General features: G+C 46.1%; 1 protein-coding gene across 2 annotated transcripts in view; it reads right to left on the minus strand.

Moving 5' to 3' along the window:
• The window catches only part of ror1 (receptor tyrosine kinase-like orphan receptor 1), a gene marked incomplete at both ends in the record, with an annotated part of 226718 nt that overhangs the window by 84270 nt on the left and 114948 nt on the right, over positions 1-27500 (minus strand). The window contains one exon of one of the 2 annotated variants that reach the window (XM_084163580.1): positions 14682-14738. In XM_084163580.1, coding sequence (XP_084019706.1) covers positions 14682-14738 — 57 coding nt within the window. The remainder of the gene's footprint in view (positions 1-14681; positions 14739-27500) is intronic. The other variant, XM_084163581.1, reaches the window with a different exon arrangement.

The raw sequence follows: 27500 nt of genomic DNA on the forward strand, positions 1-27500 counted from the left end.
ACCAATAGTAGTGTTTATCAACAGGAGGGCTGTACTGACACTGACCGATAGTAGTGTTTATAAACAGGAGGGCCGTACTGACCGATAGTAGTGTTTATAAACAGGAGGGCTGTACTGACCGATAGTAGTGTTTATAAACAGGAGGGATGTACTGACCGATAGTAGTGTTTATGAACAGGAGGGCTTTACTGACCGATAGTAGTGTTTATAAACAGGAGGGCTGTACTGACCGATAGTAGTGTTTATAAACAGGAGGGCCGTACTGACCGATAGTAGTGTTTATAAACAGGAGGGCCGTACTGACCGATAGTAGTGTTTATAAACAGGAGGGCTGTACTGACCGATAGTAGTGTTTATAAACAGGAGGGCCGTACTGACCGATAGTAGTGTTTATAAACAGGAGGGCCGTACTGACTGATAGTAGTGTTTATAAACAGGATGGCTGTACTGACCGATAGTAGTGTTTATAAACAGGAGGGCCGTACTGACCGATAGTAGTGTTTATAAACAGGAGGGCCGTACTGACCGATAGTAGTGTTTATCAACAGGAGGGCTGTACTGACCGATAGTAGTGTTTATAAACAGGAGGGCCGTACTGACCGATAGTAGTGTTTATAAACAGGAGGGCCGTACTGACAGATAGTAGTGTTTATAAACAGGAGGGCCGTACTGACCGATAGTAGTGTTTATAAACAGGAGGGCCGTACTGACAGATAGTAGTGTTTATAAACAGGAGGGCTGTACTGACCGATAGTAGTGTTTATAAACAGGAGGGCCGTACTGACCGATAGTAGTGTTTATAAACAGGAGGGCTGTACTGACCGATAGTAGTGTTTATAAACAGGAGGGCTGTACTGACCGATAGTAGTGTTTATAAACAGGAGGGCTGTACTGACCGATAGTAGTGTTTATAAACAGGAGGGCTGTACTGACACTGACCGATAGTAGTGTTTATAAACAGGAGGGCTGTACTGACCGATAGTAGTGTTTATCAACAGGAGGGCCGTACTGACCGATAGTAGTGTTTATAAACAGGAGGGCTGTACTGACCGATAGTAGTGTTTATAAACAGGAGGGCTTTACTGACCGATAGTAGTGTTTATAAACAGGAGGGCTGTACTGACCGATAGTAGTGTTTATAAACAGGAGGGCTGTACTGACCGATAGTAGTGTTTATAAACAGGAGGGATGTACTGACCGATAGTAGTGTTTATAAACAGGAGGGCTGTACTGACCGATAGTAGTGTTTATCAACAGGAGGGCTTTACTGACCGATAGTCGTGTTTATAAACAGGAGGGCCGTACTGACCGATAGTAGTGTTTATAAACAGGAGGGCTGTACTGACCGATAGTAGTGTTTATAAACAGGAGGGCCGTACTGACCGATAGTAGTGTTTATAAACAGGAGGGCTGTACTGACCGATAGTAGTGTTTATAAACAGGAGGGCCGTACTGACACTGACCGATAGTAGTGTTTATAAACAGGAGGGCTGTACTGACCGATAGTAGTGTTTATAAACAGGAGGGCTGTACTGACCGATAGTAGTGTTTATAAATAGGAGGGCTGTACTGACCGATAGTAGTGTTTATAAACAGGAGGGCTGTACTGACCGATAGTAGTGTTTATAAACAGGAGGGCTGTACTGACCGATAGTAGTGTTTATAAACAGGAGGGCCGTACTGACCGATAGTAGTGTTTATAAACAGGAGGGCTGTACTGACCGATAGTAGTGTTTATAACCAGGAGGGCTGTACTGACCGATAGTAGTGTTTATAAACAGGAGGGTTGTACTGACCGATAGTAGTGTTTATAAACAGGAGGGCTGTACTGACACTGACCGATAGTAGTGTTTATAAACAGGAGGGCTGTACTGACCGATAGTAGTGTTTATAAACAGGAGGGCCGTACTGACACTGACCGATAGTAGTGTTTATAAACAGGAGGGCCGTACTGACCGATAGTAGTGTTTATAAACAGGAGGGCCGTACTGACCGATAGTAGTGTTTATCAACAGGAGGGCTTTACTGACCGATAGTAGTGTTTATAAACAGGAGGGCTGTACTGACCGATAGTAGTGTTTATAAACAGGAGGGCTGTACTGACCAATAGCAGTGTTTATAAACAGGAGGGCAGTACTGACCGATAGTAGTGTTTATCAACAGGAGGGCTGTACTGACCAATAGTAGTGTTTATAAACAGGAGGGCCGTACTGACCGATAGTAGTGTTTATAAACTGGAGGGCCGTACTGACCGATAGTAGTGTTTATCAACAGGAGGGCTGTACTGACCAATAGTAGTGTTTATCAACAGGAGGGCTTTACTGACCGATAGTAGTGTTTATAAACAGGAGGGCTGTACTGACACTGACCGATAGTAGTGTTTATAAACAGGAGGGCTGTACTGACACTGACCGATAGTAGTGTTTATAAACAAGAGGGCCGTACTGACCGATAGTAGTGTTTATAAACAGGAGGGCCGTACTGACAGATAGTAGTGTTTATAAACAGGAGGGCTGTACTGACCGATAGTAGTGTTTATAAACAGGAGGGCTGTACTGACCGATAGTAGTGTTTATAAACAGGAGGGCCGTACTGACCAATAGTAGTGTTTATAAACAGGAGGGCTGTACTGACCGACAGTAGTGTTTATAAACAGGAGGGCCGTACTGACACTGACCGATAGTAGTGTTTATAAACAGGAGGGCTGTACTGACCGATAGTAGTGTTTATAAACAGGAGGGCTGTACTGACCGATAGTAGTGTTTATAAACAGGAGGGCTGTACTGACCGATAGTAGTGTTTATAAACAGGAGGGCTGTACTGACCGATAGTAGTGTTTATAAACAGGAGGGCCGTACTGACCGATAGTAGTGTTTATAAACAGGAGGGCCGTACTGACCGATAGTAGTGTTTATAAACAGGAGGGCTGTACTGACCGATAGTAGTGTTTATAAACAGGAGGGCTGTACTGACCGATAGTAGTGTTTATAAACAGGAGGGCCGTACTGACCGATAGTAGTGTTTATAAACAGGAGGGCCGTACTGACACTGACCGATAGTAGTGTTTATAAACAGGAGGGCTGTACTGACCGATAGTAGTGTTTATAAACAGGAGGGCTGTACTGACCGATAGTAGTGTTTATAAACAGGAGGGCCGTACTGACACTGACCGATAGTAGTGTTTATAAACAGGAGGGCTGTACTGACCGATAGTAGTGTTTATAAACAGGAGGGCCGTACTGACACTGACCGATAGTAGTGTTTATAAACAGGAGGGCCGTACTGACCGATAGTAGTGTTTATCAACAGGAGGGCTTTACTGACCGATAGTAGTGTTTATAAACAGGAGGGCCGTACTGACCGATAGTAGTGTTTATAAACAGGAGGGCTGTACTGACCGATAGTAGTGTTTATAAACAGGAGGGCCGTACTGACCGATAGTAGTGTTTATAAACAGGAGGGCTGTACTGACCGATAGTAGTGTTTATAACCAGGAGGGCTGTACTGACCGATAGTAGTGTTTATAAACAGGAGGGCTGTACTGACCGATAGTAGTGTTTATAAACAGGAGGGCTGTACTGACACTGACCGATAGTAGTGTTTATAAACAGGAGGGCTGTACTGACCGATAGTAGTGTTTATAAACAGGAGGGCCGTACTGACACTGACCGATAGTAGTGTTTATAAACAGGAGGGCCGTACTGACCGATAGTAGTGTTTATAAACAGGAGGGCCGTACTGACCGATAGTAGTGTTTATCAACAGGAGGGCTTTACTGACCGATAGTAGTGTTTATAAACAGGAGGGCTGTACTGACCGATAGTAGTGTTTATAAACAGGAGGGCTGTACTGACCAATAGCAGTGTTTATAAACAGGAGGGCCGTACTGACCGATAGTAGTGTTTATCAACAGGAGGGCTGTACTGACCAATAGTAGTGTTTATAAACAGGAGGGCCGTACTGACCGATAGTAGTGTTTATAAACTGGAGGGCCGTACTGACCGATAGTAGTGTTTATCAACAGGAGGGCTGTACTGACCAATAGTAGTGTTTATCAACAGGAGGGCTTTACTGACCGATAGTAGTGTTTATAAACAGGAGGGCTGTACTGACACTGACCGATAGTAGTGTTTATAAACAGGAGGGCTGTACTGACACTGACCGATAGTAGTGTTTATAAACAAGAGGGCCGTACTGACCGATAGTAGTGTTTATAAACAGGAGGGCCGTACTGACAGATAGTAGTGTTTATAAACAGGAGGGCTGTACTGACCGATAGTAGTGTTTATAAACAGGAGGGCTGTACTGACCGATAGTAGTGTTTATAAACAGGAGGGCCGTACTGACCAATAGTAGTGTTTATAAACAGGAGGGCTGTACTGACCGACAGTAGTGTTTATAAACAGGAGGGCCGTACTGACACTGACCGATAGTAGTGTTTATAAACAGGAGGGCTGTACTGACCGATAGTAGTGTTTATAAACAGGAGGGCTGTACTGACCGATAGTAGTGTTTATAAACAGGAGGGCCGTACTGACCGATAGTAGTGTTTATAAACAGGAGGGCCGTACTGACCGATAGAAGTGTTTATAAACAGGAGGGCTGTACTGACCGATAGTAGTGTTTATAAACAGGAGGGCTGTACTGACCGATAGTAGTGTTTATAAACAGGAGGGCCGTACTGACCGATAGTAGTGTTTATAAACAGGAGGGCCGTACTGACACTGACCGATAGTAGTGTTTATAAACAGGAGGGCTGTACTGACCGATAGTAGTGTTTATAAACAGGAGGGCTGTACTGACCGATAGTAGTGTTTATAAACAGGAGGGCCGTACTGACACTGACCGATAGTAGTGTTTATAAACAGGAGGGCTGTACTGACCGATAGTAGTGTTTATAAACAGGAGGGCCGTACTGACACTGACCGATAGTAGTGTTTATAAACAGGAGGGCCGTACTGACCGATAGTAGTGTTTATAAACAGGAGGGCTGTACTGACCGATAGTAGTGTTTATAAACAGGAGGGCCGTACTGACCGATAGTAGTGTTTATAAACAGGAGGGCTGTACTGACCGATAGTAGTGTTTATAAACAGGAGGGCCGTACTGACACTGACCGATAGTAGTGTTTATAAACAGGAGGGCTGTACTGACCGATAGTAGTGTTTATAAACAGGAGGGATGTACTGACACTGACCGATAGTAGTGTTTATAACCAGGAGGGCTGTACTGACCGATAGTAGTGTTTATAAACAGGAGGGCTGTACTGACCGATAGTAGTGTTTATAAACAGGAGGGCCGTACTGACACTGACCGATAGTAGTGTTTATAAACAGGAGGGCCGTACTGACCGATAGTAGTGTTTATAAACAGGAGGGCCGTACTGACCGATAGTAGTGTTTATCAACAGGAGGGCTTTACTGACCGATAGTAGTGTTTATAAACAGGAGGGCTGTACTGACCGATAGTAGTGTTTATAAACAGGAGGGCTGTACTGACCAATAGCAGTGTTTATAAACAGGAGGGCCGTACTGACCGATAGTAGTGTTTATCAACAGGAGGGCTGTACTGACCAATAGTAGTGTTTATAAACAGGAGGGCCGTACTGACCGATAGTAGTGTTTATAAACAGGAGGGCTGTACTGACCGATAGTAGTGTTTATAAACAGGAGGGCTGTACTGACCGATAGTAGTGTTTATAAACAGGAGGGCCGTAATGACCGATAGTAGTGTTTATAAACAGGAGGGCCGTACTGACCGATAGTAGTGTTTATAAACAGGAGGGATGTACTGACCGATAGTAGTGTTTATAAACAGGAGGGATGTACTGACCAATAGTAGTGTTTATAAACAGGAGGGCTGTACTGACCGATAGTAGTGTTTATAAACAGGAGGGCTTTACTGACCGATAGTAGTGTTTATAAACAGGAGGGCCGTACTGACCGATAGTAGTGTTTATGAACAGGAGGGATGTACTGACCAATAGTAGTGTTTATAAACAGGAGGGCTGTACTGACCGATAGCAGTGTTTATAAACAGGAGGGCTTTACTGACCGATAGTAGTGTTTATAAACAGGAGGGCCGTACTGACCGATAGTAGTGTTTATGAACAGGATGGCTGTACTGACAGATAGTAGTGTTTATAAACAGGAGGGCCGTACTGACAGATAGTAGTGTTTATAAACAGGAGGGCCGTACTGACCGATAGTAGTGTTTATAAACAGGAGGGCCGTACTGACCGATAGTAGTGTTTATCAACAGGAGGGCCGTACTGACCGATAGTAGTGTTTATAAACAGGAGGGCTGTACTGACCGATAGTAGTGTTTATAAACAGGAGGGCCGTACTGACCGATAGTAGTGTTTATAAACAGGAGGGCTGTACTGACCGATAGTAGTGTTTATAAACAGGAGGGCCGTACTGACCGATAGTAGTGTTTATAAACAGGAGGGCTGTACTGACCGATAGTAGTGTTTATAAACAGGAGGGCTGTACTGACACTGACCGATAGTAGTGTTTATAAACAGGATGGCCGTACTGACCGATAGTAGTGTTTATAAACAGGAGGGCCATACTGACCGATAGTAGTGTTTATAAACAGGAGGGCTGTACTGACCGATAGTAGTGTTTATAAACAGGAGGGCCGTACTGACCGATAGTAGTGTTTATAAACAGGAGGGCCGTACTGACACTGACCGATAGTAGTGTTTATAAACAGGAGGGCCGTACTGACCGATAGTAGTGTTTATAAACAGGAGGGCTGTACTGACCGATAGTAGTGTTTATAAACAGGAGGGCTTTACTGACCGATAGTAGTGTTTATAAACAGGAGGGCCGTACTGACCGATAGTAGTGTTTATAAACAGGATGGCTGTACTGACCGATAGTAGTGTTTATAAACAGGAGGGCCGTACTGACCGATAGTAGTGTTTATAAACAGGATGGCCGTACTGACCGATAGTAGTGTTTATAAACAGGAGGGCCGTACTGACCGATAGTAGTGTTTATAAACAGGAGGGCTGTACTGACCGATAGTAGTGTTTATAAACAGGAGGGCTGTACTGACCGATAGTAGTGTTTATAAACAGGAGGGCTGTACTGACCGATAGTAGTGTTTATAAACAGGAGGGCTGTACTGACCGATAGTAGTGTTTATAAACAGGAGGGCTGTACTGACCGATAGTAGTGTTTATAAACAGGAGGGCCGTACTGACCGATAGTAGTGTTTATAAACAGGAGGGCTGTACTGACCGATAGTAGTGTTTATAAACAGGAGGGCCGTACTGACCGATAGTAGTGTTTATAAACAGGAGGGATGTACTGACCGATAGTAGTGTTTATAAACAGGAGGGCCGTACTGACCGATAGTAGTGTTTATAAACAGGAGGGATGTACTGACCGATAGTAGTGTTTATAAACAGGAGGGCCGTACTGACCGATAGTAGTGTTTATAAACAGGAGGGCTGTACTGACCGATAGTAGTGTTTATAAACAGGAGGGCTGTACTGACCGATAGTAGTGTTTATAAACAGGAGGGCCGTACTGACCGATAGTAGTGTTTATAAACAGGAGGGATGTACTGACCGATAGTAGTGTTTATAAACAGGAGGGCCGTACTGACCGATAGTAGTGTTTATAAACAGGAGGGATGTACTGACCGATAGTAGTGTTTATAAACAGCAGGGCCGTACTGACCGATAGTAGTGTTTATAAACAGGAGGGCTGTACTGACCGATAGTAGTGTTTATAAACAGGAGGGCCGTACTGACCGATAGTAGTGTTTATAAACAGGAGGGCTGTACTGACCGATAGTAGTGTTTATAAACAGGAGGGATGTACTGACCGATAGTAGTGTTTATAAACAGGAGGGCTGTACTGACCGATAGTAGTGTTTATAAACAGGAGGGCCGTACTGACTGATAGTAGTGTTTATAAACAGGAGGGCTGTTTTGGGATGAATTGGAATGCTGACTGCGAGCCAGGCCTAATCGCCCAACATCAGTGCCCTACCTCACTAATGCTCTAGTGGCTGAATGGAAGCAAGTTCCCGTAGAAATGTTCCAACATCTAGTGGAAAGCCTTCCCAGCAGAGTGGAGGCTGTTATAGCAGCAAAGGTGTCCACATACTTTTGGTCACGTAGTTTATCTTTTTAAATTCCCATAAAACATAAAACTGTTTAAAAAGGCATAAAAGAAACAAACAATGTGAGTGGTGTTGGAGGGCCAGTAGGACGCACTCTTTCCTCTGGTCAAAAAAATAGCCCTATTTTCCAGGTCTTTGCTGTAAATGAGAATGTGTTCTCAGTCAACTTACCTGGTAAAATAAGGGTGGTTAATAATAAAGAGAGAGAGAGAGAGAGAGAGAGAGAGAGAGAGAGAGAGAGAGAGAGAGAGAGAGAGAGAGAGAGAGAGAGAAGAGAGAGAGAGAGAGAGAGAGAGAGAGAGAGAGAGAGAGAGAGAGAGAGAGAGAGAGATAGAGAGGGAGAGAGAGAGAGAGATGAGAGAGAGAGAGAGAGAGAGAGAGAGAGAGAGAGAGAGAGAGAGAGAGAGAGAGAGAGAGAGAGAGAGAGAGAGAGAGAGAGAGATGGAGAGAGAGATGGGGAATATGACGAGAACATGTGCTTTATAGCTCAAAATAATCTATTTAAAAAACAGTGAACAAATACTAAAACTTTTTATGATAGAGGGGTTTAGATTGTTTCTCCATGCATGTTGTTAACTGCCTCTGAGAGTTGCAGTGCTCCGTATGGCTACCTCAAACCATTCACTGTAGCATTCTGAGAGTTGCAGTGCTCCGTATGGCTACCTCAAACCATTCACTGTAGCATTCTGAGAGTTGCAGTGCTCCGTATGGCTACCTCAAACCATTCACTGTAGCATTCTGAGAGGAGTCTGTTGGAAATCACTCAAACACAAGCCACTGACTGCACAAACAGATAGTCGGTTTGTCTGACCTGGCCTGTACAGCAGAGAAAGAGTCTACATTCATTTGATCCCAACACAGTTTAACACGTCATAACTCTCATAGCGGACTAAATGAATACAACATGAGACTATAGCTCCAGCATTTAAGTTTCCCTACTACTGCGACCAGCCAAAACTACATGGCTGTGGTGCTAGGCTAACCGTGGCTAGTCCGGTGTCAGGTCTATGTGTCTGTGTGTCAGAGCTATGTTAGGTGATGTGGTACCTCGTACACAGAGCACTATGTCTGCCAGCGATGTGTGACTCATGTCTGGACACGTCTGATAGGATGAGCACTCTACCACTCACAGACTCCACTCTCCTCTTCAGAGGTCAAGATCTCTCACACTCAGGCACCACATAGAGAGCTGTCTAAGCACACACTTCTGAGATGACAGTTTGTGTGCGTGTGCGTGTGTGTGTGTGTGTGTGTGTGCACCTGTCTGTCTGTCTGTAAACTCACTCCTCCCCATGAGGCAAAATGTTTGGGACTGTGGGAAATTATTCTCTTATATTTTAGATGTGCTGTTAGCTTAAAAATAAAGCATTAATGATTAAACATAAAAGGTTTGTACTGTACTGATATAAATTGTTTAACCTAACAAGCTGTGATTAATGTGAGGAACGTTAGGGGGTAGGATGAGATAAGACTTGTGTCTCACTTACACAAACACAGCTTCTTTGTTAGAACGCTCAAGGACATGTGTTCTGCTACAAAGATGTCGGGGGTTGCTGACTCGGGACAAGTTGTGGAGAAAACAACTGACACCTGGCAACAGTGAAGCGCCAAGGGCCTGGGACCAGCCTGTGCGCCAACGATAGGCTGAGTAAGTCTAAACCACGCTCAGTCTCTACTCTGATAGGCCAGCAGGGAGCGGGAACTATCTCTGTCAGAGTATTTAAAGAAGAACTTATAACAATGGACCAGTTCTCTGACTGCCCTGCGTGGTTTTTCAGTGGACCCGTATAAACGAACATCATATTTACCATTGAAGTGTTTTGCATTAATTAAAATACTAGTCTATTTTAGAAGACGTGTATTGACCTCTTTTTGTTCCAATATCAGATTTGAATTGACGCAACTTAACAGGACCATGACAGAGGTCACAAAATGTCAAATCCCAATATACCACACTCTGATTGGCTGAAGAGGTTGAGGGGAAAATGACTTTTGGAACAGCCTGTATGCACACTCCCCTGCCTGCCTTAATTATAGCTAACAGAGCTGGAGGAGAGGAGAGGAGAAGAGGAGAGGAGGAGGAGAGAGGAGGAAAGCGATGTCCTGCCAATGTTTGTACAACAAGCCCATTCTTCCCCTAATTGTCTTGTGTGGAGTGTTGTAGTGATTGGCAACCCAATCCCTCTGAAACCAAAACCCAGCCTGGCTCATGACGTTTCTTTAATATCACCAGATTACTAAATTGTTCCCATCATCACTCCTCTCTTTATTACTGTGGCTTTGTTTGGACCCGTGTCTGAGAGGGGGAAAAACACACACACACACACACACAAAGACACACACACACATGCACACACACACACATTGTGTGTGCTACTGTAAGTAAGTCATTGGTTAATACAGTCTGATACTGCCATAGAAAGTCTGCTGGCCTGGCCCGCACAGCAGTAGACAGGCTAGAAACCTGACCTGGAGCACAGCTAACATAACATGGGAGTGATGCTGAGCTGCCTGGCCCTGCTCTACACTGTAGCCAGCTCTGGCAAAGGTGAAGCTCTAAATCCATATGATAAGCAAAAGAGCTGCTAGGAGTCTGTGTGTGCATGCGTGTGCATGTGCATGTGTGTGTGTGTGTGTGTGTGTGCCTGCGTGTGCACGTGTGAAAGCTATGATGGAAATTTATACAATCAAGATGAGCCAAACACATTAGAAGCACAGTAAGTGTATAATCTCTTTGTATTCTCACTAGAATGTTCCATATTATAAACTGGGTGGTTCGAGCCCTGAATGCTGATTGGCTGACAGCCGTGGTATATCAGACTGTATACCACAGATATGACAAAACATTTATTTTTACTGCTCTAATTACGTTGGTAACCTGTTTATAATAGCATTAAGGCACCTCGGGGTTTGAGGTATATGGCCAATATACCACGGCTAACGGCTGTTTCCAGGCACTCCGTGTTGCGTCGTGCTTAAAACCAGCCCTTAGCCGTGGTATATTGGCCATATACCATACCCCCTTATTGCTTAAATGTAACAGTGTAGGTGATGCAGAGCTGTTATAATATCTGTCTTCCTCACCACAACAGTGTCATACTGTACTGTCTACCGCCAGCCAACTCCGCCTCACTACAAGGTGTGGAAAACCCAATGACGTACATACAGTTAAAGTCGGAAGTTTACATACACCTTAGCCAAATACATTTATACTCAGTTTTTCACAATTCCTGACATTTAATCCTAGTAAAAATTCCCTGTTTTAAGACAGTTAGGATCACCACTTTATTTTAAGAATGCGAAATGTCAGAATAATAGTAGAGAGAATGATTTATTTCACCTTTTATTTATTTCATCACATTCCCAGTGGGTCAGAAGTTTACATACACTCAATTAGTATTTGGTAGCATTGCATTTAAATTGTTTAACTTGGGTCAAACGTTTCGGGTAGCCTTCCACAAGCTTCCCACAATAAGTTGGGTAAATTTTGGCCCATTCCTCCTGACAGAGCTGGTGTAACTGAGTCAGGTTCGTAGGCCTCCTTGCTCGCACACGCTTTTTCAGTTCTTCCCACACATTTTCTATAGGATTGAGGTCAGGGCTTTGTGATGGCCACTCCAATACCTTGACTTTGTTGTCCTTAAGCCATTTTGCCACAACTTTGGAAGTATGCTTGGGGTCATTGTCCATTTGGAAGACCCATTTGCGACCAAGCTTTAAGTTCCTGACTGATGTCTTGAGATGTTGCTTCAATATATCCACATAATTTTCCTTCCTCATGATGTCATCTATTTTGTGAAGTGCACCAGTCCCTCCAGCAGCAAATCACCCCCACAGCATGATGCTGCCACCCTCATCCTTCACGGTTGGGATGGTGTTCTTCGGCTTGCAAGCAACCCCCATTTTCCTCCAAACATAACGATGGTCATTATGGCCAAACAGTTCTATTTTTGTTTAATCAGACCAGAGGACATTTCTCCAAAAAGTACGATCTTTGTCCCCATGTGCAGTTGCAAACCGTAGTCTGGCTTTTATATGGCGGTTTTGGAGCAGTGGCTTCTTCCTTGATGAGCGGCCTTTCAAGTTATGTCGATATAGGACTCGTTTTACTGTGGATATAGATACTTTCGTACCTGTTTCCTCCAGCATCTTCACAAGGTCCTTTGCTGTTGTTCTGGGATTGATTTGCACTTTTCGCACCAAAGTACGTTCATCTCTAGGAGACAGAACGCGTCTCCTTCCTGAGCGATATGACAGCTACGTGGTCCCATGGTGTATATACTTGCGTACTATTGTTTGTACAGATGAACGTGGTACCTTCAGGCGTTTGGAAATTGCTCCCAAGGATGAACCAGACTTGTGGAGGTCTCCAATTTGTTTTCTGAGGTCTTGGCTGATTTCTTTTGATTTTCCCATGATGTCAAGCAAAGAGGCACTGAGTTTGAAGGTAGGCCTTGAAATACATCTACAGGTACATCTCCAATTGACTCAAATGATGTCAGTTAGCCTAACAGAAGCTTCTAAAGCCATGACATCATTTTCTGAAATGTTCCAAGCTTTTTAAAGGCACAGTCAACTTATGTATGTAAACTTGTGTATGTAAACTTCTGACCCACTGGAATTGTGATACAGTGAATTATAAGTGAAATAATATGTCTATAAACAATTGTTGGAAAAATTACTTGTGTCATGCACAAAGTAGATGTCCTAACCGACTTGCCAAAACTATAGTTTGTTAACAAGACATTTGTGGAGTGGTTGAAAAACGAGTTTTAATGACTCCAACCTAAGTGTATGTAAACTTCCGACTTCAACGGTAAATATATACACTGAGGGTATAAAACATTAAGAACACCTTTCTAATATTCAGTTGGCCTCAGAACAGCCTCGTAGGGGCATGGACTCTAAAAGGTGTCGACATGGATGCTGGCCCATGATGACTCCAGTGTGTCAAGTTGGCAGGATGTCCTTTGAGTGGTGGACCATTCTGGATACACACGGGAAACTGTTGAGCGTGAAAAACCCTGGAGCGTTGCAGTTCTTGACACAAACCGGTGCGCCTGGCACCTACTATCATACACTGTTCAAAGGCACTTACCATACACCGTTCAAAGGCACTTAAATATTTTTTCTTGCCAATTCACCCTCTGAATGGCACACATACACAATCCAAGTCTCAATTGTCTCAAGGCTTGAAAATCCTTCTCCCTTTCATCTACACTGATTGAAGTGGATTTAACAGGTGACAGCAATAAGGAATCATTGCTCTCAACTGGATTAACCTGGTCATTCTATGTCATGGAAAGAGCAGGTGTTCATAATGTTTTGTACACTCAGTCTATGGGAAAACCCCAGGATGTAAACTCAGGTTTATGTAGCTGTAAACTAACGTCAGACAGCCACAATATGTCTCTCTTTCACAATAATGACTTAATTCCAGTGGAGCATGCAGATAGACCCAGCTGCTTTCGTTGGACCTAAATGCTGTCTGCTCGATGAATCAAAACCACACCCTGCCTCCAGACACAACACTGGCCAATCAGCATCCTTCCATCAGATAACAGAGACATACGTTAGCTAGCTAGCCACTGTGTTGTAGGCTAAACATAGTGGAGTGGAGGGATGCTGATATACAAAGTACAGGACTCCTGCTTTGGCATGAATACGATCTTAGCCTCTGTGTTGAAGGAATAGTGGAGTGGAACAGCTGATAGACACAAACAAACAACACAGGATCCTGGTCCAAAGTGCATGGAGTACAACATTGACATAACATGCCAAATAATCAACATCACAGTTATCGCTGTAACAAGTCCACCCATTGGTTGGTCTTATCGTCATCACAGTAACAAGTCCACCCACTGGTTGGTCTTATCGTCATCACAGTAACAAGTCCACCCATTGGTTGGTCTTATCATCATCACAGTAACAAGTCCACCCATTGGTTGGTCTTATCGTCATCACAGTAACAAGTCCACCCATTGGTTGGTCTTATCGTCATCACAGTAAGAAGTCCACCCATTGGTTGGTCTTATCATCATCACAGTAACAAGTCCACCCATTGGTTGGTCTTATCGTCATCACAGTAACAAGTTCACCCATTGGTTCTTCTTTATCCCACCCACGTCTCTACCTGGGAGGTCACAATGGTATCCTTCTAACAGGCATATTTATCTTTGTTTGTTTATTTCATTGTTTGTTCGTCTGTCTGTGTACACCACTGTGTGTGTGTGTGTCAAAGTTTTATGTGTGTACATCATTGTGTGTTTGTGTGTACATCATTGTGTGTTTGTGTGTACATCATTGTGTGTTTGTGTGTATATCATTGTGTGTTTGTGTGTACATCATTGTGTGTTTGTGTGTACATCATCGTGTGTTTGTGTGTACATCATCGTGTGTTTGTGTGTACATCATTGTGTGTTTGTGTGTACATCATCGTGTGTTTGTGTGTACATCATCGTGTGTTTGTGTGTACATCATTGTGTGTTTGTGTGTACATCATCGTGTGTTTGCTGTCTGTTAGACGTGTTATCTCTCACCTGAGCTGTTCCAAGTGGAGGTGGCTACAACACTGGGGTCCTGGGGGAACTCAGACCCTGTAGACAGGAGAGAGAGGAGAAATTACTGTTACTGGGTTGCTCCGCCATCAAGTCATACACATGGACAGGGAGAAAAGCAGGGTTTTACATTTAAGAAGAAAATATAAAAGCAGTAAGGACAGTTCATCCCTGAGTAATAATAATAATGTTATTACTGAAGACCAGAGGGCAGTAGTATCAGATAGGTAACATCATGGAGTCATGCTCCGGTCTTATTAATACCTGAACACAGCAGCTCTCCTCTCTGTCTGCATCCTAAATGGCACTCTTCTTCCTACATAGTGCACTACTTTTGACCAGAGCCCCTTTTCAAAAGTAGTGCACTACTGTATATAGGGAATAGGGTGTCATTTGGGATGCAGGCTATGTTTCATATCCAGAGATGAAACAGGCAGAATGAACTATTCACATCCAGGTGATTTCTGTCCTGGAGCTGTGTGGGTCAGAAACTATTATAATGTAGCTCCCTCTGACCGACTGGTGTCAACACATTTACAACCTGTATCTCTCCGATTCTCTCTGTCCAACTTCTTCTCTCTCTCTCTCATTGATTTTTTTCTCCTTCTCTCTGCGCCTCTCTGTGAAGTAGTGAGTCCCCATGCACAGCCATGTCTGAGTGAGTGTGTTTAATGGGACAGGCTCCCACAGCCTCTCTGCAGGTTGCTGTGCTTGTTTAACATTACGAATGGACAGACTGCTGACAGACAGAGAGACAGAGAGACAGAGAGACAGACAGACAGACAGACAGTCAGACAGACAGACAGACAGACAGACAGACAGACAGACAGACAGACAGACAGACAGACAGACAGACAGACAGACAGACAGACAGAGAGACAGACAGACAGACAGACAGACAGACAGACTGCTGAAAGACAGACAGACAGACAGACAGACAGACAGACAGACAGACAGACAGACAGACAGACAGACAGACAGACAGACAGACAGACAGACAGACAGACAGACAGACAGACAGACAGAGAGACAGACAGACAGACAGACAGACAGACAGACAGAGAGACAGACAGACAGACAGTCAGACAGACAGACAGACAGACAGACAGACAGACAGACATGGGCCTTCTCTGTCAAGGCCTCAGACTCTACTGTAAGTAGCCTTACTGGAGACACCCCCACCCCTGCTCAACGGAACCTTTCAAACGGACCCAAATTGTCCACTTACTGAATCCACTATCCTTACTCACTTCACTATAATAATATATCATACTATACACTATCCTGCAGGAGCAAAAGATGAGAATCCAAATAACACACAAGATTAGCCAGGTCTCACTTCTTATAACAGATTTATGACTGATTACCAACCGCAGCTGTGCCATCTGGGTTCAGAGCAGAGGGCCATGGTAGTGAGAGAGGAGTGGCAGAGTGTGAGGCAGTAGACTAGAGGTCCTGTGAGAGCTGTGGTGGAACGGACTGGGAGGTGTTAATTGGGTGATAATCTGCGGTTCAACGCGTGGAGTGTTGGGAGGGAATAACGAGTGCGGTGCAGGAATCTAGCCTGGGTTAATGAGGCTGCATGGTGTAGGACTGCTGCACCTGTTACTGTGGCTGTAAACAACATGCTGGTATTATAATCAGGTGTATTTCAGCACATAAAAATTAGTGTTGGTGGAATGTTTTGGCACACTGATTCAAACTTGTGGGTGATGTTGATGATGACACTGCTGAATGTGGCTGTGGAACTCTAGGGCGGGTTCTATTTACTCTAGGCTGTGGAACTCTAGGGCGGGTTCTATTTACTCTAGGCTGTGGAACTCTAGGGAGGGTTCTATTTACTCTAGGCTGTGGAACTCTAGGGAGGGTTCTATTTACTCTAGGCTGTGGAACTCTAGAGGGGGTTCTATTTACTCTAGGCTGTGGAACTCTAGGGAGGTTCTATTTACTCTAGGCTGTGGAACTCTAGAGAGGGTTCTATTTACTCTAGACTGTGGAACTCTAGAGAGGTTTCTATTTACTCTAGGCTGTGGAACTCTAGAGAGAGTTCTATTTACACTAGGCTGTGGAACTCTAGAGAGGGTTCTATTTACTCTAGGCTGTGGAACTCTAGGGCGGGTTCTATTTACTCTAGGCTGTGGAACTCTAGAGAAGGTTCTATTTACTCTAGGCTGTGGAACTCTAGGGAGGGTTCTATTTACTCTAGGCTGTGGAACTCTAGGGAGGGTTCTATTTACTCTAGGCTGTGGAACTCTAGAGAGGGTTCTATTTACTCTAGGCTGTGGAACTCTAGGGAGGGTTCTATTTACTCTAGGCTGTGGAACTCTAGAGAGGGTTCTATTTACTCTAGGCTGTGGAACTCTAGAGAGGGTTCTATTTACTCTAGGCTGTGGAACTCTAGAGAGGGTTCTATTTACTCTAGGCTGTGGAACTCTAGAGAGGGTTCTATTTACTCTAGGCTGTGGAACTCTAGGGAGGGTTCTATTTACTCTAGGCTGTGGAACTCTAGGGAGGGTTCTATTTACTCTAGGCTGTGGAACTCTAGAGAGGGTTCTATTTACTCTAGGCTGTGGAACTCTAGAGGGGGTTCTATTTACTCTAGGCTGTGGAACTCTAGGGAGGGTTCTATTTACTCTAGTAAAGACTACAGCGGCTGTGGCTGAGACTTCAATCTAATGAAACTACAAACAGTCTCATGAGCTATAACGTAGCCTAGTTTTTATGATGTAATCATAGTAAGAAAAACCCAGGAGGTGGATAGGGGAGAGGGGAGAGAGGCGTGACGGCTCGCTGGCTCTCCTAACACAATGAAGCCAGTGAAGTGGAGCCAGGTGAGGACCCTACAGAGGAAGTGGAGCTAGGTGAGGACCCTACAGAGGACGTGGACCCAGGTGAGGACCCTACAGAGGAAGTGGAGCCAGGTGAGGACCCTACAGAGGAAGTGGAGCCAGGTGAGGACCCTACAGAGGAAGTGGAGCCAGGTGAGGACCCTACAGAGGAAGTGGAGCCAGGTGAGGACCCTGCAGATTAAGTGGAGCCAGGTGAGGACCCTACAGATTAAGTGGAGCCAGGTGAGGACCCTACAAAGGAAGTGGAGCCAAGTGAGGACCCTGCAGATTAAGTGGAGCCAGGTGAGGACCCTACAAAGGACGTGGAGCCAGGTGAGGACCCTACAGAGGAAGTGGAGCCAGGTGAGGACCCTACAGAGGAAGTGGAGCCAGGTGAGGACCCTAAAGAGGAAGTGGAGCCAGTTGAGGACCCTACAGAGTTAGTGGAGCCAGGTGAGGACCCTACAGAGGAAGTGGAGCCAGGTGAGGACCCTACAAAGGAAGTGGAGCCAGCTGAGGACCCTGCAGATTAAGTGGAGCCAGGTGAGGACCCTACAGAGGACGTGGAGCCAGGTGAGGACCCTACAGAGGAAGTGGAGCCAGGTGAGGACCCTACAGAGGACGTGGAGCCAGGTGAGGACCCTACAGAGGAAGTGGAGCCAGGTGAGAACCCTACAGAGGAAGTGGAGCTAGGTGAGGACCCTACAGAGGAAGTGGAGCCAGGTGAGGACCCTACAGAGGAAGTGGAGCCAGGTGAGGACCATACAGATGAAGTGGAGCCAGACGAGGACCCTACAGAGGAAGTGGAGCCAGGTGAGGACCCTACAGAGAAAGTGGAGCCAGGTGAGGACCCTGCAGATTAAGTGGAGCCAGGTGAGGACCCTACAGATTAAGTGGAGCCAGGTGAGGACCCTACAAAGGAAGTGGAGCCAGGTGAGGACCCTGCAGGTTAAGTGGAGCCAGATGAGGACACTACAGAGGAAGTGGAGCCAGGTGAGGACCCTACAGAAGAATTGTAGCCAGGTGAGGACCCTAGAGAGAAAGTGGAGCCAGGTGAGGACCCTGCAGATTAAGTGGAGCCAGGTGGGGACCCTACAGATTAAGTGGAGCTAGGTGAGGACCCTACAGAGGAAGTGGAGCCAGGTGAGGACCCTACAGAAGAATTGTAGCCAGGTGAGGACCCTACAGAGAAAGTGGAGCCAGGTGAGGACCCTGCAGATTAAGTGGAGCCAGGTGAGAACCCTACAGAAGAATTGTAGCCAGGTGAGGACCCTACAGAGAAAGTGGAGCCAGGTGAGGACCCTACAGAGAAAGTGGAGCCAGGTGAGGACCCTGTGGATTAAGTGGAGCCAGGTGAGGACCCTACAGATTAAGTGGAGCCAGGTGAGGACCCTACAAAGGAAGTGGAGCCAGGTGAGGACCCTGCAGGTTAAGTGGAGCCAGGTGAGGACCCTACAGAGGACGTGGAGACAGGTGAGGACCCTACAGAGGAAGTGGAGCCAGGTGAGGACCCTACAGAGGAAGTGGAGCCAGGTGAGGACCCTACAGAGGAAGTGGAGCCAGGTGAGGACCCTACAGAGTTAGTGGAGCCAGGTGAGGACCCGACAGAGGAAGTGGAGCCAGGTGAGGACCCTACAAAGGAAGTGAAGCCAGGTGAGGACCCTGCAGATTAAGTGGAGCCAGGTGAGGACCCTACAGAGGATGTGGAGCCAGGTGAGGACCCTACAGAGGAAGTGGAGCCAGGTGAGGACTCTACAGAGGAAGTGGAGCCAGGTGAGGACCCTACAGAGGAAGTGGAGCCAGGTGAGGACCCTACAGATGAAATGGAGCCAGGTGAGGACCCTACAGAGGAAGTGGAGCCAGGTGAGGACCCTACAGAGGAATTGGAGGCAGGTGAGGACCCTACAGAGGAAGTGGAGGCAGGTGAGGACCCTACAGAGGAAGTGGAGCCAGGTGAGGACCCTACAGAGAAAGTGGAGCCAGGTGAGGACCCTACAGAGGAAGTGGAGCCAGGTGAGGACCCTGCAGAGGAAGTGGAGCCAGGTGAGGACCCTACAGAGGAAGTGGAGCCAGGTGAGGACCCTACAGAGGAAGTGGAGCCAGGTGAAGACCCTACAGATTAAGTGGAGCCAGATGAGGACCCTACAGAGGAAGTGGAGCCAGTTGAGGACCCTACAGAGGAATTGGAGCCAGGTGAGGACCCTACAGAGGAACTGGAAGCAGATGAGTACCCTACAGAGGAGGTGGAGCCAGGTGAGGACCCTACAGATGAAGTGGAGCCAGGTGAGGACCCTACAGAGGAAGTGGAGCCAGGTGAGGACCCTACAGAGGAAGTGGAGCCAGGTGAGGACCCAACAGAGGAAGTGGAGCCAGGTGAGGACCCTACAGAGGAAGTGGAGCCAGGTGAGGACCCAACAGAGGAAGTGGAGCCAGGTGAAGACCCTACAGAGGAAGTGGAGCCAGGTGAGGACCCAACAGAGGAAGTGGAGCCAGGTGAGGACCCTACAGAGGAAGTGGAGCCAGGTGAGGACCCTACAGAGGAAGTGGAGCCAGGTGAGGACCCAACAGAGGAAGTGGAGCCAGGTGAGAACCATACGTAGGAAGTGGAGCCAGGTGAGGACCATACAGAGGAAGTGGAGCCAGGTGAGGACCATACAGAGGAAGTGGAGCCAGGTGAGGACCCAACAGAGGAAGTGGAGCCAGATGAGGACCCTACAGAGGAAGTGGAGCCAGGTGAGGACCCAACAGAGGAAGTGGAGCCAGGTGAGAACCATACAGAGGAAGTGGAGCCAGGTGAGGACCCTACAGAGGAAGTGGAGCCAGGTGAGGACCCTACAGAGGAAGTGGAGCCAGGTGAGGACCCTACAGATTAAGTGGAGCCAGGTGAGGACCCAACAGAGGAAGTGGAGCCAGGTGAGAACCATACAGAGGAAGTGGAGCCAGGTGAGGACCATACAGAGGAAGTGGAGCCAGGTGAGGACCCTACAGAGGAAGTGGAGCCAGGTGAGGACCCAACAGAGGAAGTGGAGCCAGGTGAGAACCATACAGAGGAAGTGGAGCCAGGTGAGGACCCTACAGAGGAAGTGGAGCCAGGTGAGGACCCTACAGAGGAAGTGGAGCCAGGTGAGGACCCTACAGATTAAGTGGAGCCAGGTGAGGACCCAACAGAGGAAATGGAGCCAGGTGAGAACCATGCAGAGGAAGTGGAGCCAGGTGAGGACCATACAGAGGAGGTGGAGCCAGGTGAGGACCCTACAGATTAAGTGGAGCCAGGTGAGGACCCAACAGAGGAAGTGGAGCCAGGTGAGAACCATACAGAGGAAGTGGAGCCAGGTGACGACCATACAGAGGAAGTGGAGCCAGGTGAGGACCCTACAGAGGAAGTGGAGCCTGGTGAGGACCCTACAGAGGAAGTGGAGCCAGGTGAGGACCCTACAGAGGAAGTGGAGCCAGGTGAGGACCCTACAGAGGAAGTGGAGCCAGGTGAGGACCCTACAGAGGAAGTGGAGCCAGGTGAGGACCCTACAGAGAAAGTGGAGCTAGGTGAGGACCCTACAGAGGAAGTGGAGCCAGGTGAGGACCCTACAGATTAAGTGGAGCCAGGTGAGGACCCAACAGAGGAAGTGGAGCCAGGTGAAGACCATACAGAGGAAGTGGATGTGGAGAGAGGAGAAGAAAGGAGATAAGATGGAAGAAAGAGGAGAGGGGGGCTAGGTAGGTGTACTATAGAGGGGGGCTAGGTAGGTGTACTATAGAGGGGCCTGTAAAGGGGGTCTGTTTCAGGGAAGGCCAAACTATCCCGTCCGGTCGATCGGTCCCGGGGAAATATCAACCCAGATGAGAGGCCCTGTGTTCCCTCCTCACATCTGCAAGCTACGCCAACCCGAACCCCATCATTACACAATCAAGGAATATCTGGGAAATTGCAGGGTAATTTGGAGATTAGCATTCTAATGTTTCTCAGCAACAAAGGGTTGGTTTTATTAGAGCCATTTGTTAATGAAGGCCTAAAAATAGGGCTTGGTTAGAGCTGGTCACAGTGACTGATCCAGGGTCTGCAGAGATGAAACAGAAAAGAATGTCCGGTCAGGAAACAAAGGAAACAGCTGACTGGTTCTGTGGTTCTGTGGTTACTGCAGGATTGGCATTGTGGAGCAGGAGCTATGTACAAATATGCACACGACCCACGCATGAATATCATTTATGACGCACACAAAAACTTGACACACACGCTCAAACATGTACAGTTGAAGTCGGAGGTTTACATACACCTTAGCCAAATACATTTAAACTCAGTTTTTCACAATTCCTGACATTTAATCCTAGTAAAAATTCTCTGTCTTAGGTCAGTTAGGATCACCACTTTATATTAAGAATGTGAAATGTCAGAATAATAGTAGACAGAATGATTTATTTCAGCTTTTATTTCTTTCATCATATTCCCAGTGGGTCAGAAGTTTACATACACTCAATTAGTATTTGGTAGCATTGCCTTTAAATGTTTTAACTTGGGTCAAACGTTTTGGGTAGCCTTCCACAAGCTTCCCACAATAAGTTGGGTGAATTTTTGCCCATTCCTCCTGACAGAGCTGGTGTAACTGAGGTTTGTAGGCCTCCTTGCTCGCACACGCTTTTTCAGTTCTGCCCACACATTTTCTATAGGACTGAGGTCAGGGCTTTGTGATGGCCACTCCAATACCTTGACTTTGTTGTCCTTAAGCCATTTGGAAGACCCATTTGCGACCAAGCTTTAACTTCCTGACTGATGTTTTGAGATGTTGCTTCAATATATCCACATAATTTTCCTTCCTCATGTTGTCATCTATCTTGTGAGATGCATCAGTCCCTCCTGCATCAAAGCACCCCCACAGCATGATGCTGCCACCCCCGTGCTTCACGGTTGGGATGGTGTTCTTCGACTTGCAAGCCTTCCCCTTTTTCCTCCAAACATAACGATGGTCATTATAGCCAAACAGTTCTATTTTTGTTTAATCAGACCAGAGGACATTTCTCCAAAAAGTACGATCTTTGTCCCCATGTGCAGTTGCAAACCGTAGTCTGGCTTTTTTTATGGCGGTTTTGGAGCAGTGGCTTCTTCCTTGATGAGGGGCCTTTCAGGTTATGTCGATATAGGACTCGTTTTACTGTGGATATAGATACTTTTGTACCTGTTTCTTCCAGCATCTTCACAAGGTCCTTTGCTGTTGTTCTGGGATTGATTTGCACTTTTGGCACCAAAGTACGTTAATCTCTAGGAGACAGAACGCGTCTCCTTCCTGAGCGGTATGACGGCTGCGTGGTCCCATGGTGTTTATACTTGCGTACTATTGTTTGTACAGATGAATGTGGTACCTTCAGCCATTTGAAAATTGCTCCCAAGGATGAACCAGACTTGTGGAGGTCTACAAATTTTTTTCTGAGGTCTTGGTTGATTTCTTTTGATTTTCCCATGATGTCAAGCAAAAAGGCACTGAGTTTGAAGGTAGGCCTTGCAATACATCCACAGGTACACCTCCAATTGACTCAAATTATGTCAATTAGCCTATCAAAAGCTTCTAAAGCCGTGACATAATTTTCTGGAATTTTCCAATCTGTTTAAAGGCACAATCAACTTAGTGTATGTTAACTTCTGACCCACTGGAATTGTGATACAGTGAATTATAAGTGAAATAATCTGTCTGTAAACAATTGTTGGAAAAATTACTTCTGTCATGCACAAAGTAGATGTAGACTTGCCAAAACTATAGTTTGTTTACAAGAAATTGAAAAATGAGTGGTTGAAAAATAAGTTTTAATGATTCCAAACTAAGTGTATGTAAACTTCCGACTTCAACTGTATGCGCGCACACAGAAGCACACGCACACATACACACACAGAATCACACGCATACACACACACACACACACACACACAAACACACACACACACACACACACACTTCTGGAATCAGATTGATTAAATTAGGGAGACGATGAGGAAAAGTTAATAGAGGTGCATTTCTTTTTTTCTCAGTGTATTTCACATGTGTGCTGGAAGAAGAAACAATGTCATATTGCATTCATTGAAAACGATGAAATAAACTGCAATTGTAGCACATTTGGATGACGTGAGAGATATGTTAGTTATGCTCTTGCCTTGGACTCTGCAGCAGTGATCTCTCTTCAAACAGGCTTCCACCTCACATCAGAGCATCTCATCATCCAGATCTCTCACACTATATTCACTGAGCTCCGTGTCTGATCCCTCCAGCTGTATTTACATAATGATAATAAAATCACAAAGCGACTTGAGCTTATTCTATAAAAATACTTTCTTCAGATTTTACGCAGCTCAACTGTGAAAGCACCACATGTGATGTGGTAACAAGTGGAACAGAGGAGACTTAAACTCTGGCCAGACAGAGAGCCGGCCAAGGGGGGAATAGAGGAATACAATAAAATCAGAAATGTTCAATTTGAGCGGCGGATATGCAAGGCGGCTAATATTACCGTATGATTTGGGTCTCATCCCACTGGGCAAAATCTGGTTGAATCAACGTTGTTTGCAAATCATTTCAACCCCACAAAATCTATGTGATGACGTTGAATCAATGTGAAAGACTGATTGGATTTGCGAGAAGTAATCAACATAAGGGTATTTTGGTTTTTTTTCACCCCTTTTAACATAAATCCAATGACATGGTGAAATGTGTTGTTGATTTCACGTTGAATTCACGTTAGTTGACAACTCAACCAAATGTAAATCAAAACTAGACGTTGAACTGACGTCTGTTCCAAGTAGGATGTCCTTCATGCGGTGTGTGTGTGTGTATGTGTGTCTGTGTGTGGTTGATGGATCAGCTCTCCTACATTATCATTAAGGGATCCCAGCTTTCCCTTCCCTCATATTTGCTGAAGAATGTAACTATTAAATTGAGGGGTATCCCATAATATCCAAGAATAATAACAAAACAACATCTTAAATGACTATCAGATTTCCGCATTAGAAGCTGGGGAGGATGTGCACCGTTGATCCAGTGTTATATTGAAATATTCCATATTTTCCCTCTCCATATTTTTTCTCTGTATCCGAGTGGAGCGCTAGCATGGTTCCCTACAGGAGAGTCTAAACACTTCTCTGGAACACTAGCCGTTGTTAAAGAAGAGCGGACGCAGGACGGACTGTGCAACATGTTTGGAGGGGTGTGCAACATGTTTGGAGGGGTGTGCAACATGTTTGGAGGGCTGTGCAACATGTTTGGATGGGTGTGCAACATGTTTGGAGGGGTGTGCAACATGTTTGGAGGGGTGTGCAACATGTTTGGAGGGGTGTGCAACATGTTTGGAGGGCTGTGCAACATGTTTGGAGGGGTGTGCAACATGTTTGGAGGGGTGTGCAACATGTTTGGAGGGGTGTGCAACATGTTTGGAGGGGTGTGCAACATGTTTGGAGGGCTGTGCAACATGTTTATGTTATGGTCCTCTGTAGCTCAGCTGCTAGAGCATGGCGCTTGTAACGCCAAGGTAGTGGGTTCGATCCCCAGGACCACCCATACACAAAAATGTATGCATGCATGACTGTAAGTCGCTTTGGATAAAAGCATCTGCTAAATGGCATATTATTATTATTATGTTTGGAGGGGTGTGCAACATGTTTGGAGGGGTGTGCAACATGTTTGGAAGGCTGTGCAACATGTTTGGAGAGGTGTGCAACATGTTTGGAGGGGTGTGCAACATGTTTGGAGGGGTGTGCAACATGTTTGGAGGGGTGTGCAACATGTTTGGAGGGGTGTGCAACATGTTTGGAGGGGTGTGCAACATGTTTGGAGGGGTGTGCAACATGTTTGGAGGGGTGTGCAACATGTTTGGAGGGGTGTGCAACATGTTTGGAGGGGTGTGCGACATGTTTGGAGGGGTGTGCAACATGTTTGGAAGGGTGTGTGACATGTTTGGAAGGGTGTGTGACATGTTTGGAGGGGTGTGCAACATGTTTGGAGGGGTGTGCAACATGTTTGGAGGGGTGTGCAACATGTTTGGAGGGGTGTGCAACATGTTTGGAGGGGTGTGCAACATGTTTGGAGGGGTGTGCAACATGTTTGGAGGGGTGTGCGACATGTTTGGAGGGGTGTGCGACATGTTTGGAGGGGTGTGCGACATGTTTGGAGGGGTGTGCGACATGTTTGGAGGGTTGTGCGACATGTTTGGAGGGGTGTGCGACATGTTTGGAGGGATGTCCAGACTGTGCATATGTCCAGACTGCAGCCATGTAGCCTACAGCTCCTCAAACTCCCTCCAACTGCCTTAATGAATTATTAGAGTAATTAAGCTTGTATGTGACTCAGATACAAGTGGAAATGATGAGCCTCTTGGCCAGAGGAGCGGGTTTGGAGAGATGAAAGACTTTTCATGAAGGAGGGATGGAGAGAGGAGAGGAGAGGGGGAAAGCTCAGGGCTGATGAAGATGCTTGTAAACTCTGTGTGTTGTGAGGTGGGCTCTGGTCCCACTTGGCTCTGAGCAGGTTGGTCTTGGAGGGAGCTCCACTGTCACTGTCCTGATGGGAATAACTGCTACACTGGACAGACCAGACCAGACCCCGGGCATCACAGGAGAGGAGAAACATGGCGCTCTCACGGTTGTGATGGAACGTTGTGATGGAACTTGAGAAGGTGGATGAGATGAGGATGGAGGAATTGGATGTGGTGGGTAAGGACTGAGTAGTGTGTGTGTGTATGTTGAGGACTACTTGTTGCAGTGTAGTACTTGGCTGGTCAATTCAAGCATTGAAAGGGGAACAGCCCAGGGACACAGTGTTCACCTGAATGCACCACAGGCAGCGAAACACAGGAACTAACTTAACCCCCTGTCCCATCCCAGGAAGCCCTGCGGTAACCCAATAACACTATAGGGCTGAGAGAGAGAGAGAGAAGATGAGAGAGAGAGAGCGAGAGAGAGTGGGAAAGAGAGAAGATGAGAGAGAGAGAGAGAGAGAGAGAGAGAGAGAGAGAGAGAGAGAGAGAGAGAGAGAGAGAGAGAGAGAGAGAGAGAGAGAGAGAGAAAGAGGGAGGGAGAGAGAGGATGAGAGGATGAGAGAGAGAGAGAGGATGAGAGAGACAGAGAAAGAGAGGATGAGAGCAAGAGACAGAGAGAGAGAGGAGAGTGCTGTTTACATTGCAGTCTGGTGCCATGTTCAGACAGCCCTGTTTGTCAAGACGTGTAGCGTGTCACAGAGAGACGTGCATCGTGTCATAGATGCGGGGTTGCCTTACGGTTTAATAACTGCAGGGCTCAAGGCGTTGCCGTACCCCCTGGACTCAGATTAGGACAGATTTAGGGGCGACTATAGGAATACCACCTACTGTAAAGATCATTTGTATTTTCCATGACAGGACAACACACAGGAGTGTGTGTGTTAATAGGTGTTTGTGTGTGTGTGGGTTAGTGCGTGTGTGCGTGGATGTCATTGTGCCTGCGTGTCTGTCTGTATTTGTGTGTGCGTGTGTGTGTGTGTGTGTGTGTGTGTGTGTGTGTGTGTGTGATGCGGGTGAACCTGATCAGTACTGACTGAGTGCTGAAATCCTGACGTCATCTTAAGCAGCAGGGTGTGTGTCTGTCTGTCTGTGTCACTGTCTGTCTGTGCATGCATAGAACACACGCACCACTGACAGATAATATCCCATTGGATCATAGTGAGAATTCCCCGATTCCTCCCTGCTGATCTAGCCCATGGGCAGATGTGAATCTGGGAAGCCCAGGATAAAGTGACTGGATTTAAACGTAATTTAGATTTAGACATCGTGACGACCTGGGACTGGGATCTATTCCAAAACCATTCCGTATGCTGATCGGAATTTCAGCATTTCCACTGAGATTTGAATCTCTGCCTTGGTCTGTAAATCCGTTGATGACTGAAGCATGTTGTTCTTCAGAGGAACAGTCACCCTCATGTTGTTATCCAGAGGAACATTCACCCTCATGTTGTTATCCAGAGGAACA

Source organism: Coregonus lavaretus (genome assembly GCF_964263955.1).
Source record: "Coregonus lavaretus genome assembly, chromosome: 6".
Classification (NCBI taxonomy): Eukaryota; Metazoa; Chordata; class Actinopteri; order Salmoniformes; family Salmonidae; genus Coregonus; species Coregonus lavaretus.